At 57.1% G+C, this 15,205-nt stretch overlaps 1 protein-coding gene across 3 annotated transcripts; it reads left to right on the top strand.

Annotated features, from left to right (window-relative positions):
• The first annotated feature begins 2,729 nt into the window (after positions 1-2,729).
• On the top strand, positions 2,730-15,205 carry SEMA4G (semaphorin 4G). Of its 3 annotated transcripts, none has more exons than XM_015633654.3 (17): positions 2,730-3,696; positions 5,330-5,446; positions 6,511-6,742; positions 7,893-8,041; positions 8,601-8,663; positions 8,743-8,841; positions 10,020-10,113; positions 10,340-10,453; positions 10,654-10,820; positions 10,967-11,136; positions 11,276-11,420; positions 11,496-11,718; positions 11,805-11,920; positions 12,243-12,394; positions 12,601-14,004; positions 14,216-14,335; positions 14,418-15,205. In XM_015633654.3, exons 3-15 carry the CDS (start codon positions 6,625-6,627, stop codon positions 13,598-13,600), a joined length of 2,610 nt encoding a protein of 869 aa, XP_015489140.1. In that variant the 5' UTR covers positions 2,730-3,696; positions 5,330-5,446; positions 6,511-6,624; the 3' UTR covers positions 13,601-14,004; positions 14,216-14,335; positions 14,418-15,205. The 3 variants fall into 3 exon arrangements, with proteins under 3 accessions (XP_015489140.1, XP_015489141.1, XP_015489145.1); XM_015633659.1 differs by lacking the exon at positions 2,730-3,696 and having other exon boundaries at positions 3,840-5,446; positions 12,601-12,662; positions 12,744-14,004; XM_015633655.3 differs by lacking the exon at positions 5,330-5,446.

The following is a 15,205-nucleotide window of genomic DNA, read 5'->3' as shown; positions in this document are numbered from 1 at the left end:
CTGTCTGTTTGTCCAGGCTGCTGAGGGGCTCCCGGCCAGCGCTGAAGCTTGTCATGCAGCAAATGAAAAAAGGATGGAACATGTCGGGGTTTGGAGGTGATGTTGCTAGCATCAAGCTTGCCTCTTCCTAATGACGGAGGAGCTGGGAGCCCCAAGAATCTGCATCCCATATCCCGGGGCTCAGTGGCTGCGCTCTGCCTCCCCCATGTCCTGGGTTGGAGGCGAGCGGGTGAAGTCAGAGCGAGGCCGCCAAGTCTCGGCACCATCCGGTTTCACTTCCCGGTTGTTGCATGACTCCCTGCGGTACTCTCAGGTGTTCCTAGGCTGTGGGGTCAACCCAGGGCTGCTGCTGCGGTGTTTCCAAAGGGGAGATAGGTGCTGTGTGAGAGGGAAGAGCCATAGGGACTGTGTCCTCACTGCTGTCCTGCAAGAGCTAATGGCCTCCAGCATGGGAGGAATTGTTCTGTGATGGGAGTTCTGCTGCTCTCTTCAGGGGTTCTGGGTCTTGGTCCAGCCACTGAGCTGAAAGGATTTGCCCTTCAGCTTCCCCTACTTGCACCACTCCAGACCATCTCTGGGCAAGGCCCCTGGATCCAGGCAAGGAACTGTTTCAACTAACAGATGGTGTTGGTGGGTTTTCCATTAGGGTGGGCAGTGGAAGAGTGATCTGTTCTGCTGTCCTGGGCACTGTGCTCATGCTGTTAGCTTCTGTCACGTCATGAGCAGCTGGAGCCGAGCTGTCCCTGTGCCTGGCAGCCATGGCACAGGGCAGAACAGCTTTCCTCATTTTCTCAGTCAGACTTTTTTGGGTAGGTTTGGATGGGAATGGCTGGAGAGCTCTCATGGGGACTTGGCACTGAGCTTTGTTGCTGCTTGGCAGCCCCTTTGAACCTCCTGTTCCACATCAAACCCGACCTGATGGAGGAGAGGAACAAGTTCTTGTGAGATTAGTGAAAACAGGGAGCTTGGGAGCAGCTAACACACCCTGATCCCTGCAGCCATGCAGGGGGCACACTGTGCATCCCTGCCCCTTGTGGGGTGGGCAACATCCCCCAAAGGACTGCAGCAGGGGGTGGCAAATCTGTCGGAACCAGGGCTGTTAGTTTTATTGCTGACTCCTCAGCTTGTCTTTCCAGGGATGTTTGGCTCCCTCCAGCACTGCTGCCCCTTAAACTGGCCCACATCCCTGACCGTCCCTACTCCCTCTCCAATCCATCACTTTTGCTACTTCACATGTCTCCTCCCTGCCGTGACATTTCTGGGATCAGAGCTGGGTGCTCTCCTCTGCTGGCTGTGCTGGGCTCTGCTGGTGGCTGGTGGGGACTGTGCTGTGGGAATTTGGAGCCTGTTCCCATGGCCTGCAGGAGCCTGCCACCCGCCTCCCTGGCTCCATGATGGCTGTGCTCTGCATGGGGGCTTTGCGTCGGGAGCAGGGCAGGGTACTCTGTGAGAAGAGCTGATGCTGCAGCTCTTCCTCCCCTTCTCTGTGCCCAAATCCCAAATTTGGGTAAAGGAGAAGTACATCTGCTTCCTGAATGGCGGAAGCTCTAGTGTGTGTCTGCTCAAGCACCTCAGGGTCAAGTATGGTTTTGTTTAAAGAAAGCAACTAAAATAAACTTAGGGAGGGGCTCCCAGGAGGTCACTGTGCTCCTTCTCTCCCTGACCCTGCATGGGTCCCCTCTTCCTGGAGGGCATTTGGCAAGTTTGCAATTTTTTTGCTTGTGTTGTTGACAAAAATCCTGTCTGGTTGAGAAATATCTGTGCAGCAGCGCCAGCCCAGTCCCACGGGTCAAATCCTGCCCCTGTAAATCTGTGCCGGGAACAGTGGCTTGTTTTGGGCTGGCCTTTGGGGGTGCTGCGCGGGGGACCTGTGTTCTTGCAGGGCAGTCCAGGCACGGGGCCAGGAGCAAACTCCTCAAACAAATGGATGGACAGATGGACACTATGGGCTTAGGGTGGATCTGATGTTTTAACATTTGCTGGTTAGGCTCTGCAGCAGAAGCAAAGTGCTGGAAGTTCGTCAAGGACTGAATTAAAGTTGCCTGGCAACCTCCATCCCGGCTCCTCTTCCCACATCTCGCAGGATTTCCCACCCAAGGTCTGCCGCCTCCAGGGAAGGGGGGCCCAAAATGCATTGCGCTCGCATCCAGGCTGGGGCTAGGCTTGTCTCCCATCCCTTGATGGCTCCTTTCCCATAACTTACTGGCTGTTTCCCACGCCTGGGAGCTGGGAGCTCACCCCACCTCATCCCCTGGGGCAGGTGCCTTTCCCCCAGCCCGCCAGGAACGGGTCGGGTTGTTTCAGCTGAACCCGAGGGCAACTTGAGTGGGTCTCCTGGAGGGTAGAACAGTTCAGTGACAGTGGGAATGTGAGTGGCTGCAGGGGGATGTGCCAGGCTTGGCCCCTGTGAGTTAACTGGAATTGGCTGCATAGCGTTTGGAATGCCCAGGCTGGGCTGCCATAAAAAGGCAAAGTGCAATTGGTGTCTTTTGGTGCAGTCCCTGATGGGGATTTTGTTAAGACTGTTTTGCAGCTCCATAACCCAGAGAAGACCCACTGAAAATCCCTGTCTCCTACTGGGAAACCGGCAGTGCATGTAGTAGTCTGTGATGCAGAGGGGAACAGCCCATGAGAGAGGAGGAGGGTCCAGCAGCCACTCTGGGAGCCTGCATGGGCTTTACTAGATCTTGGTGGAACAACTACAAGCTGTCTAGGGAGGGGTGGGATGGGGAGGTGTCTTATCCTGCTCTGCAAATCTGTCCTGCCATCCAGAATGGATGCTGAGGGTAAGCTGGGAAAGTGCTGCTCTCACCCACCACTTCCATTCTTTCTCCTAAGTTCCTCTGAAATGAAAAAGCTGGCATAATTTTCAGTTGTGCTGATGAGGAAACATCCATGGGCAGCCTGTAGGACCCCATCTGTGGTCTCTCCATGTTTGCCAGCCCCACAGACAGCACAGCTTCCCTGCACTGCAGCTTGCAAACAGCTTGTCACAGGTTTTGCTGCCTTGTGACTTTGAGGACCGGGAGGCAGTGGGAAGGGGCTCCTATGCCCACAGAATGTCCTGCTGCAGTGGCTGTTGGGGTGTTCGACAGCTTTGGCCAGCTTCTTTGGCCAGATCCGGGCTTGTGAGACTGAAATTCATTCATCAAAAGCTTTTTGCTCCTCCAGAGAGGCTGGTCACAGGGATTTTAAGGAGGTGCCTACTGGGCCAGCCCGTTTGGGTGTGCTGTGCCGGCTGGCTGCCGGTGGGAGGCTGAGGCCGGCACAGTCATGCTCACACAGCTTCCGTCGTGACCCAGTAAACCCAGTCAGACCTGACCGGGGCTCGCTTGCTGCCCTGTGTGCTCACCCACGCCTGCACACCTCTGCCGCCCCACTGCTCTCCTGCCTTCCCCAGGGACCGGCAAACACATCCCACTGCTGAGAGATGGTACCTGCCTCTCGCTCCAGGCTGGGACCTGTGGCTGAAGCTCGTAGGATCACTGATAGCCAGTGGTAGGAGGGTGGGCTTTTGCCTCTGTGGATGTTACACGTTTGAGTAGAGCAGCTGGTTCCTGGCTTTGCCCCCCTCAGGGTGTCCGTCAGTCCTGTGGTCCTGCATCCACCATCCTGTTTCTTCAGTGTCGCTGCCCGGCGTGGGAGCTGAGGCTGGACAGTCAGGTCCCATGTTGGCCCCCCCGTGCTGGGGAGTAGGTGAGGTGCCAAGGGACTTGGGAGGTCACTCCTGGGGAGGGGGTGGGCTTTTCTGGGCAGTTTTTATCTTAAATTCCTAGTTTCATTGGAGCTGCTGCTGCTTTTCAGCCTCTTCCTCTCCCCTTTTTGTTTCCCTCCTCCAGAGAAAACTCTGTGGCATTTCCATTCTCAGCTTTTTTCCATTTCTTGTTGAAGTGCTGGACTTGAGTAATCCATCTGCCCCCAGCCCTCATGGTGGGTCCCACAGATCAGGACCTTCTCTGCTTCCTCCCTGGGCCCTTGGCTTCACCCTGAGCTTAGAACTTGCACCCTGACAAGAGGGAAGTGATGGGTTTGGGGGTGTTTGGTGTGGCTGCAAGACCAGGGTATTGACCTGAGGGGAGACAAGAATTGTTTCAGTTCCTTCTTGATTTTTCTCCCCCACCCTAGGTATGAAAAATAAAAACCAGAAAATAAAAAAAAAAAAAATAGGGAAGCTTGGAACAGCCCTTCTCTTTGAGTAAAATATTAACTGGCTCTTACGGCGTAACTGATTAAATTTTCTTTAGGACAAAGTTACATCTGATCTTGGGCAAAGAAGCCTTTGGAAATGGGTGTAGCTGCTTCCCTGGAAAAAGCAGAAGAGCCCAGCCCTCACAGCATGGGAGGCTTCTCCCCCTTGCCCAGCCAGGAGCCCTGCACAACCTCCCAATTTAATTTATTGTTGTTTTCCCCCTGTACTGTCTTGGTGTGTGTCATGGTTAAATGTTAGCTGGGGCTGGCTCGCAGCACCACGCTGGGCCTGTGATAAACACCATCCCTGCTGCCCTGCCCGGCCACACTCCCTGCTCCTGTCCCCAGCACGTCGGGAGCCAAGCAGCAGGCAAAGTTCAGGGCTTGTTTGTGCAGGGGAGATAAGATGAGGACGCCCAGCAGCATGCAGGGCTGTTACTCATTTATGAGAGATCATTGTTTGCCTTGTCGTAAGGAGATTTCGCCTCCACTCTGCTTTCCCATCCCAGGTGCAGCAGCTCTTGTGGCTTGTGCATGATTCCAGACTTGTGTCCCCATGTGGAGGCTTGGGGAAGAGTCCCTGTAACTTCCAGAGTGGCCCTGCTCCCACTGGTGGGATGGCAAGCTGTCAGCATAGGGCTGGCCATGGTACTTTGGTGCTCCAGGCGTGACCCCACCACTTTGCCCAAAGCTTGGTGGGTTTGGCTCATGCTAGACATGGTGTAACCAAAACAAATTCTTTCTTCTTGATGTCCATCTGCACTTACCTGCCTTGCATTGCTGTGCTGTCATTCATGGGCAGACCCTCTCTCTGTACAGGGCTTGTCCTGGAAACAGGAATAACATAGAGTGAGCCTGCTCTGGGATCTGCTCCCCAAGGAGCTCAGTCCTGCATGCAGCACCCTGCCTGCACCCAGGCTTGGATGCCCTTGGGTGCTCTGTGCAGGTCTGGAGTCTAGGGGACAGTGGGGCAGCAGGGAGAAACATTTCCCATCTGCCTCATTCCCGGAATGCTCTGGGGCAGCAGCCACTGCAGGTATGAGGTGTGCAGGTCTGAAACCCCTTGAATGAACCAGCACTTTAATGCAAGCTCCAGAACTGTGTCTGAATCTACATCCAGCCCCTCACTTTTCCTTTTCAGCCCCGAAGCCCTTTTCACTTTGGTTTTATCTCCCCTCTTCCTGGGACTCAGCAAATTATTTGCTTCAGGGAAATTGTCTGCATTGAACGTGTTTGAGCAGCTTCTCTACAGGGTCAGGTATTTGTTTTATATATATATATTTATAAACCTCTTAGCAAATATGTAGGTGCTGGTTACTTAGGGGGCTCTCTGGCTCAGAGATACCCAGTCATCTTTTTCCTCCATAATACCTGCAAGATGAGCCATTGGCTTTCCTCAGTGCAGCTGGGAGAAGTGGGGGTTATTTGTGAGGGATTGAATGCATGAAAGTGAGAGCCAAAGTAGATGCAGAGCTTCAAGGCAGCTTGGGATGAAAGAGAAACTGAAATCTGGTGGAAGAACACTGTGGGGAAAAATTGTTTCCGCTTGAAGAGACTTGCCGAAGATTCCAAGCAGTTCCTATATGGATTTTCCTTCACCTTTAGTCCCTGAGTGCCTGAAGCACCCTTCCCAATGCCTCAGTCCTCTGGAGTCTCATCATTTCAGGAGGGCAAAATGGGGCCAAGTATCTTGCACAGCAGGACATGGTCAGCTGGGCTTTTGGGAAGGAGAGGAGACCTTGGGCTCCCCAGGACCTTTACTGTTGCCATTCATTCCTGCTGCAGCCACACTGGGGAGTGAGTCTTGGGGTACCCCAATGTGCCAAGAGACCCACAGAGGGGCTTGGCCCTGAGCCCCTTTCTCTGTTTTTAAAGGAGAAATCTGACTGCTTTTTGGGTGTGAAATGCAATGGGGGATCAGCTGGCTCTGCTGAAACATCCTTCAGTCAGGGGGATCTGCAGGAGCAAAAGGCTGGGAATGAATGAGAGATGAACCCAGAGAAGACCTGGAGGAAAATGTACCTCCAAGCAGCTGACCCAAGTGGTCAGCAAGCAACTCCCTGCTGTGACAGAATGGTTGCTGACCCAGGGGGATGCCGCAGAAGGTCACTGTGCTCAAACTCCCCTCCATGCTGTGCCTTGTACTGTGCCTTAGTTTCCCCTTTAGCAAACAAGGGTTTGTTTTTCCCTGAAGCCATCCCTGGCCTGAGGCCGTGCTGGGTCAAGCATCCATGCGTGTATGCAGCTGGCTCCTTCCCAAGCCTGCTTGCTTGTGAGGTGCTGGGGCAGCAGGAGTGTCTGACCCGGTGCTCTGTGTTTCAGGAGGGTTTGGTGGCCAGCCCTGTCCCCGAGAGCTGGAGAGCCCGTGCCGAGGATTGGCTGTGCCGGCCCGGCAGCAGCGCCTGAGGCGGCTGCCCTTGCCGAGAGAGCAGGAAGATGAGCGGAGCTCCGGCACATCTCCTGACAACTCTCTTCATGGCAGCGGCAGCCGTGGGCTACCATCGCTCTGCCACCGACCTGGATGCCACCCCCAGGACAACGGTCTCCTTTGATGGTAAGGGGGTGTGGGTCCTGGTGCTGGCAGTGAGGTTTGGATTTTGCTAACACTGGCCTTGGTGCGTTGGGACTGCATCTAGTCTTTGCCACCCCCCTGGAGCAGGGGCGTCAGCATGAGAGGGTGGCTACATGGGGGCCTCTGATCCCCTGGCCTCCAGAAATCAGAGCCCACGTGGCTGGGCCCCAAAGAAGTGTGCATAGCAAAATCATCTCAAAAGCCAGAGGGGGACAGGGATTTACAGGGAGCCAGCCCTGACCAAGCCCTGGCCCTGCCCAACAGCCCTTGGAGGATGTCCTGCGCTGGACATTGCATCTGGGCTGGGATCTTATTGGCCCAAATAGTCAGCAGGAAACTTTCTTCCATGATTTTCTCTAATTGCCACTGGGCTCTTGACCTCCAGCCTCTGTGGTGTCAGTGAGCCCAGCAGTGTCATCATTCCTTGGGGATCCACATGGCATCATTGACCTCATTAGTGAGGCTCAACTCAGCAATTGATGGTGGGAGAGTTTCATTAGCAGCTGGGGTGTCTTTTTCTCTCCAGGCAGTGCCTCTTTTCTGGGAAAGGTGGGGAATCATTCCTTTTCCAGCTGCCTACAGGGTCCCAAGCCTCATAGAATCTTCACTTCCTTCTAGTCTCTCTGACCAGGGCTGGGTCCTGTCTCACACTTCTCAGCACACCAGATTGGATGGTTGCACTCGCTTGGTGGGCAGGAGCATTCAGCCTCACTGCAGAATCACTCCCCTTGTATGACAATTTTGGTTCAGGTTTTTTTATCCTTCCCTTTGGGCTGGCTCAGTTCAGAGCCAGGGTCACTGCTGGCATGTTTCTGCTTTCTTCAGCATTTTCCCAAACAACGTGGCAGGTCTGTGCCCAGCACAGACATTGCAGCTCCCACCCCTGAGCTGTGCTTCAATTAGTGGAGAGAGATTTCCTCTGTGAGCCTGAGCCTAATTAGTGCCTTTTGCCTTTTACCAAACCTCCTCCCTTCCTTTCCTCCTGCTGTAACTGCTGTCACCCAGCACTCTCTGCCTGATAACCTCAGTGAGTGCCATCCCACCCACTTCCAGCTCCATTCTCTTGTCTTTTCCCAGTGGCTCACGCTGTGCCTGCCCCGGGCTCTCTCTCAGCCCCCTGTTCCCTTTGCAGAGCTGTCGGGAGTCCGGCGCTTCAACGCGCACACCCTCAACTACAGCACCCTGCTGCTGGAGGACGACCGGGGCATCCTCTACGTGGGCGCCAGGGGAGCCATCTTCGCCCTCAACTCCAGTGACGTGGCCGACGGCTCCCACCACACGGTGAGCCCGGCCTCTGCTGGCTGGTTGTCCTCTCCTGTCCCACACTGCCCAATCCAAACTGTGGCCCCTCCATGCCTGCGCAACCTCCCTCTCGCTGTCTCGGGTTGGAGCCTGGAGGCTTGCGTGGAGGTGATGTCTCCAAGTCTGTCCCCAGGTCGCCTGTGGATACCTGGTCCTTCTCCCCAGCCAGGCAACATGGGGATAGTGGTGGGAGACATCCCCAGGCTCAAAGCTGCCTGCTCCAGGAACAGCCCAGCAGAATGAGGGGCAGAGAGGGAATCACACTTTTTTGCTCCCCCAGGGAAGGATATCCCAAAATCCTCAAGGCTCGTGCAGTGCTCTGGGATGTCTGCCCACTGGCTGGGGTGTGGGACCACTCTTGCTGCAGGCTGGTGGGATGTGTGTAGGGTGCCATCCTGTGCTCTGAGCAGCCATCCCTCCCTAAATAAATAAGGATTTTATTATCTCTGGTGGCTGTGATGAAAGCTGGAGCTTGCAGTGACAGGGGGACCATGCAGCGATAGGGGTCATGCAGTAGCAGTCTCTCTTCCCCTTGCAGATCCACTGGGAAGCCTCCCCTGAGAAGCAGATGGACTGCCTGCAGAAGGGCAAAAACAACAAGGTAGAGGTGCTGGGTGGGTGCCAGGGAGGGGCTGCCCCTGCTTTTCCCAGCTTGTAACACCTGCGCTCGCCCTCCGCAGACCGAGTGCTTCAACCACGTGCGGTTCCTGCAGCGGCTGAACAGCACCCACCTGTACGCCTGTGGGACCTACGCCTTCCACCCGCTCTGTGCCGCCATCGTGAGTACGGCTCACCTCACCCACAGCTGCCACCTGTCCCCTGCCACTATGTCACCCTGGAGAGGTGCAGCCCCTGTCCTCTCCCACCATCTCAACCCACAGCCCCGCTCCCTTTCTATCGCTGCCCCCGCCCCTCCCTGGCTCACAGTGGGGGTGAGTGAATCCAAGGCTGGGGTGAGTAGGTTTGAGGATGTGGCCACCATGATGCAGATGCTATAAGTCCCCACCCCAGCACTGGGGTTGGACTCTGACCCCAAGAGAGAGGGCTGGGGATGGATCAGTGCCATAGGGGATGCACACGGGCTCAGCAGGATGGGTTGCACCTGCCCTGGACCTGGTCTCCAGTGCCTGCTGTTGCAGAATCCCTTCCCAGAGGAGGGGCTGCAGTGTGGCTGATGGCAGGTGGTATGCATGCACAGGGGAGGGTGACAGGGGCAGGACTGACTCAGCAGCCCCTCCCGAGGGATATCCTGTGCCAGTCTGAGAGTCCCCACATGGCTGTGACTCATGGCAGAGTTTCCAAGAGGAGCCTAGTTTTACTGGCAATGGGACTTTGACCCCCTTTCAGTAGCTCCTTGAGACAATGGAGACTCAGTTGCCATTTGCCCACCTCCCTTCCTGAGCTTGAGGACAAAGGCCCCTGGACCATGTCTGCAGTGTGGCCAGGGAGCCCTGGGGAGGCTGTGCTTGTTCCCATGGCTGTGCTACTGGTCCGGTTTGGCCATTGCACACACTGGAAATTGGGCGGAGGAGCTGCCAAGCTGGAAGGGCCCCATCATTACTTGACATGCTTTGAACTGCAAGCCCCAAAGAAAGTAACTCCTGCCATGACATGGACAGCACCTGGGGGGACCCCAGGCTAGCTGAACAACGTCTGCCAACCAGGCACTGTCTGGGAATATTGGCTGCATTGGTTGGCTCCTGCCCAGTGCCCATGCAATGCCCAGCTGGGCTCCCCTTCCTCCCAGAGCCCTCTACCCACTCTTAGCTGGGGACTGTGGCTGGCTGTGTGGTTTCTCACCAGCTGGAGGGTGCTAGGGGGCTTTGTCTTACTTTGACAAGGGCATGGCTGTGGACATCACTTTGTCCCTGTTAGCAGCTTCTGCAGAGAGCCTGAGGCTGGCAGGTGAGGTGGGTCTGTCCCTTCCTGTCTAATCCAATTCCCTGTTTCCGTCAAGGATGCAAACAGGTTCATGTTGCCGTCCCACTTTGAGGAAGGCAAGGAGAAGTGTCCATATGACCCTGCCCGTGGCTACACCGGCCTCATTGTGGGTAAGCAGCACCTTTCCAGCGCTGGTGGGGACATGTAGGGTACCATGGCCCCATCCCCAACACCCCTCCAGGGGGTGCCAGCCAGATGGGTTCCCTGTGCAGAGGCATTAGTAAATCAGGACTTGGTCCTTCCCCTACTCATCTGCCTGGGGCATGGGGATGCTGCTGGCCTGTGGGGCTGTCCTCAGGCTGCAGGGCCATGCTGATGGGCACCCACCCTGCACAGACGGAGGCTTGTACACAGCAACACGCTACGAGTTTCGGAGCCTCCCTGACATTCGGAGGAACCTGCACCAGAGGCCACTGAAAACAGAGGAGTCCCCGCTGCACTGGCTGAATGGTGAGATGTCCCTGTGCCCCCCATCTTGTGGCTGCCATCATGGGCTGTGGGACACTGTGCATTGCCCCGGAGAGAGTGGAGCAGGTGTGGGGAGTGGCTCTGGAGTCCTGTGTGGTTTGCTATGAGAAGGAACTAAGGCAGGGACGGATTCTCCATTCTGTGTTGGTCTCTAATCACCACCTCTTGCTCCATGTCCCCAGATGCCGAGTTTGTGACCTCTGTGCTGGTCCGGGAGAGCAAGGACAGCCCTGTGGGTGATGATGATAAAATCTACTACTTCTTCATGGAGCGGGCAGGAGAGGAGACCACATCCTTCTTTGACAAGAGTCAGGTGGCCCGAGTGGCCCGGGTGGCCCGTGTCTGTAAGGTAGGCATGTTCCCAGCCACAGGGAGCCAGGCACTGCTCCTGTTGGTGCAAGGGCAGCATGGCTCCACCTGTGGGAAGACAGGCACAGGAAGAGGGGAATGAACACCCGTCCAGCCTGTGCAGAAATGCTTTCTTCACCCTCCCAGAGTGATGTTGGGGGCAAGAAGATTCTGCAGCGCAAGTGGACGTCCTTCATGAAGGCACGCCTGGTCTGCTACATCCCCTACTACGAGGTGCTGTGCAGTGTCTGCAGCCTGGATGGGGGCAACTGGGCCAGCACTGTATTCTATGCTGCCTTCACACTCTCAGCACAGTGGTGAGTGGGGCAGTGGCCAAAATGATTTGGGCTAAAAGTCTGCAGCACCAGGGGAGCCAGAGATGCTCAAGGGGATGAACAGGCAAGTGCTGAGCTTTGGTTGGGAGTGCCCAGGCTTAGGTGAGGTTCTGCCCCTCAGGAGGACCATGGAGGCCTCAGCCGTGTGCCGCTACAACATCTCGGCAGTGCAGCGTGCCTTTGAGGGCCCCTACATGGAGTACCAGGACTGGGCTCGCAAATGGTCCCGCTACGACGGTGCAGTGCCCGAGCCCCGGCCCGGCTCCGTGAGTGCCCAGGAGTGCAGAGCAGGGGGGGCAAGGGGCAGCTGCCTTCCTCTCTGACCCCTGTTTCCCCTGCAGTGCATCACAGACCACTCCCGCAGGAAGGGCTACAACTCCTCGCAGGACCTGCCCAACAGTGTCCTGGACTTTGTCAAGCTGCACCCGCTCATGTTTGAGGAGGTGAAGCCAGCCGGCGGGGAGCCGCTCCTGGTGAAGAAGAATGTGGTGTACAGCCAGCTGGCTGTAGACAGGGTGCAGGCCCTGGATGGCCGCTCATACGATGTGCTCTTCATGGGGACGGGTGAGTGTGAGATGAGTTTGACAGGCCTCTGCTGGGCAAAGGGCACACCTCACATCCCCTCCTGAATCCCCTGCTCCGCTTTCCAGGGGATGGCTGGATCCACAAGGCTGTGGTGGTGAACTCTGGCATCCACATTGTGGAGGAGGTGCAGGTGTTCAGGGACCTGCAGCCTGTGGATAGCCTGGTGATTTCCCACAATCAGGTGAGGGGTGGAACAAGTAGGGGGTCACCACACATGGAGCATGCTTATGCTGTGAAGCTGACATTGTGCTGTTTGGGAGGCTGGGGAAATGACTCCTGGGTAACCCCAGCTCGGGGTATGTGCTGGAGCCCAGGAGGGTAGCCTGGGGAAATGGACCAGCCTGGCCATCAGCACTGACTGGGAGCTGGGGGCTGTTCTTGTGCACACCCATGAAGGGAGAGCTGTGCTGTGGAGCTGTGGGGGATCTCTGGGCACCATGGGGCACTCCACAGACCAGCAGCATCATGCTAGATCCATACTAAGCCAGCCCTTTTCCCCTCAGAGGAGCCTGTATGTGGGAGCAGCCAGCGGGATTGTGCAGGTGCCCCTGGCCTCCTGTTCCAGGTATGCCTCCTGCTATGACTGCATCCTTGCCCGGGACCCCTACTGTGCCTGGGATGGCAGGGCATGCCGCACCGTCGCCACCACAGACAGGTAGGGATGCGTTGCCTGATCCCAGATGGGTCCCCATGAACATTCCACTTGCCCTATCCCACACACTTTCACATCACCTTGTGGCACAGTCACCCCAGAGCCAGCCCCAAAGGTCTGGCATCTGACACTGGGTCTCCTGGTGGCTGTGACCCCCGTAAGAGTGGCTCAGCTGAGGCTGTATGGCTGAGCCCCCCCATGCCTTGCAGCTCAGGGCTGGTGCAGGACATTCAAAGTGGCAACAAGGGATGCCGGAGCAGCTCTGGACGGGGTGAGTCTCTGCTGCCCTTCGGGACCAAGGGGATGCTGGTGTCCAGCATTCCTCGGAATGGCTGGGAGAGGTGCAAGGCAGTGGGTGTCCCTGCAGGTTCCCTGCTGTGGAAGAACCGGACAGTGCTGCAGGGGGACGATGTGCTGCTGCCCTGTGACCAGCGCTCCAACCTGGCCCGAGCTGTGTGGCTGCTGAATGGCAGTGAAGTGCTGGGCACGGGGCAGGACCGGCTGCGCGTGGGGGTGGATGGGCTGCTGGTGACGGACACGCTGCCCCAGCACAGCGGCGAGTACCGCTGCTACGGGGAGGAGCAGGGTCTCCGGACACTGCTGGCTGCCTACAGCCTCACGGTGCTGCCCGAGCTGCCCCGCAGCCCTACAGCTGCCCCATCGCCTCATGCTGCCAGCCAGGCGACCAACGACACTAAGGTGGCTTACATCTCCGCCATCGTCACCTTGGTGGTGCTCTGCACCGTGCTCAGCACCATCCTCCTGTACATGTCCTGCCTGGAGAAGCGCAAGGGCAAGTACGTGCTGGGGGAGCCGCGGCCAGCCAGCGTGGAGCTGCAGACCGTCTCGGCCAACTGCCTGCGCAAGGGCCACCGGGAGGAGGAGGAGGAAGAGCTCACCTACCCTGATGGCTGCCTGCGGATCATCCCTGGCGAGGCACCCACAGCTGCCACCTCCCCAGTCAAGGAGCTACCGGTTGCCGTGCCCCCACTGCCGCCCCCGCTGCCGACCGAGCTCACCAACGGTGTGGGGGCTCTGCCCAATGTCCTCCGCAAGATGAATGGCAACAGCTACATGCTGCTGCAGCAGCAGGAGGAGCCACTGGCCTCCCCACTCTACAGTGCATCCTTCACCGAGGAGCTCAGCAAAATTTTGGAGAAGCGAAAACACACACAACTGGTGGAAAAGCTGGACGAGAGCTCCGTGTAGGGGCTGGGGAGGGGGGTCCTGCCAGTGGGACCCTCCTCCCCTCCAGCCCCTTTTCCCACCCTTTGCCAGCAGTGTTACAAGACTCAGGCAAAACTACCTCCTGGATGGCAGAGCTGGGCCGGGCCCGGGCTCGGCCACTCCTTTGGCTTTTCATTCACTTTTGAGACTTGCTGTACAGAAAAAAAGTATCTATTTAAATTTGGAGCTCTATTTATGTATAAAAACTCACTGACGGTGGCCACGAGCTGGAGACAGGAGCTGGCACCTGGCTGAAGGTGGACACCATGGGAAAGGAGAGTTTTTGTCTGTTCATCCAGGCGTGAGAGACACTGTTGTGGGTGTGTGGACTTGGCCAGCCCTGCTGGGCATCTTTTGGCACACAGGAGCTGGATAGCTGCCGAGAGGTGGGTGAAGAGCAAGGAGGGGGGCTGAGGGCTGACATACTGTGCCTGTGCATCTCACAGGGCACAGGATCCCTACCCAATGTAGGGCTGGCAGAGTTTCCCCAGCTGCTGGCCCTAAGGCATGAGAGGGGCCCTGGACACATCTCACATTGTGAGGGGTGGTCTCAGTGGCTTCCAGCCCCTGCCCACTGTCCCACATCTGCCCCCTCAGGGTATCCCCTCTGGGAGAGGATGGTTTGGCGAGGGACAAGAGATAGGGAGAGGAGCTGATGTCCTGAATACCCTGGAGCAGCTGGTGAAGGGGCATGTGCCCACTTGGAAGAGGCCACAGGTGAAATACAGGGCTGGGTGCCCTGGGGAGGTGGCACCCCCAGGGCCTCCAACCCTGACAGGGCTCTGCTTCCTTTCCCTAGGGCAGTGGATGCAGCAGCAGAGACCAAGATGCACTGGCAGTAGGACTGGCAGCCACCACTGTGCCCTACAGCATGACAAGGGACCACTGCACCATCCACATGCCTGTGATATCTACAGTGCCCCTGTGACTCCAAGCACAAAGCGTCTCTGCCCTCCTGTGCAGCGCTGCTGGTGAACTGGGGTTCAGGCACAGCCCTGTCACCCATGGGAAAATGCGTGGGCAGGGAAACGTCCTCACACAGTGAGGAAGAAGAACCTTGGACAAGGGCCTGCCTCCCTCTGGAGCCTTCTCTCATGGTACTTTCCAGGAGAAGCCATGGTCCCTAAATCCTCTCAACTGTTTCTGCTTCTGCCACCTCCTGGGGGAACCTGAGAGATGGGGGTGACAAAAGCATCTCATGCTCCAGGGACAGTGTGGTGACACTGGAGAAGCTGGGGAGGGACATGTCCTCCCCATGTTCCTTGCTCATACCTCCATGATCAGGATGTTGCCAAGGGCTCAGCCCTGCAGGGGAAACAGGAGAGGAGTGAAAACCCCTGGGGTCCCTCATGAGCTACAGCTCAGGCCTCTAACTCCAGGAGAGTGAGGCTTAGCACGAAAAGGCAAGAGTTGCACACTCTGCCACCCTGCCCCAGCCCTTGTTTTTGCTGCAAGGGGGCGTGAGCCACCCCCAAGGACTACCCCAAGGACCACCCCCAACGCCCAAGGAGGGGCATCACTCTGTGTCTGGCACTCCTCATGCACAGCTCCCCATTTTCCCCAGCAATAAAAATGGCTCTGTCTGGA

Source organism: Parus major, chromosome 6, assembly GCF_001522545.3.
Source record: "Parus major isolate Abel chromosome 6, Parus_major1.1, whole genome shotgun sequence".
Classification (NCBI taxonomy): domain Eukaryota; kingdom Metazoa; phylum Chordata; class Aves; order Passeriformes; family Paridae; genus Parus; species Parus major.
The sequence above is the reverse complement of the archived record's forward strand: the minus strand, read 5'-3'. Positions and strand labels throughout refer to the sequence as shown.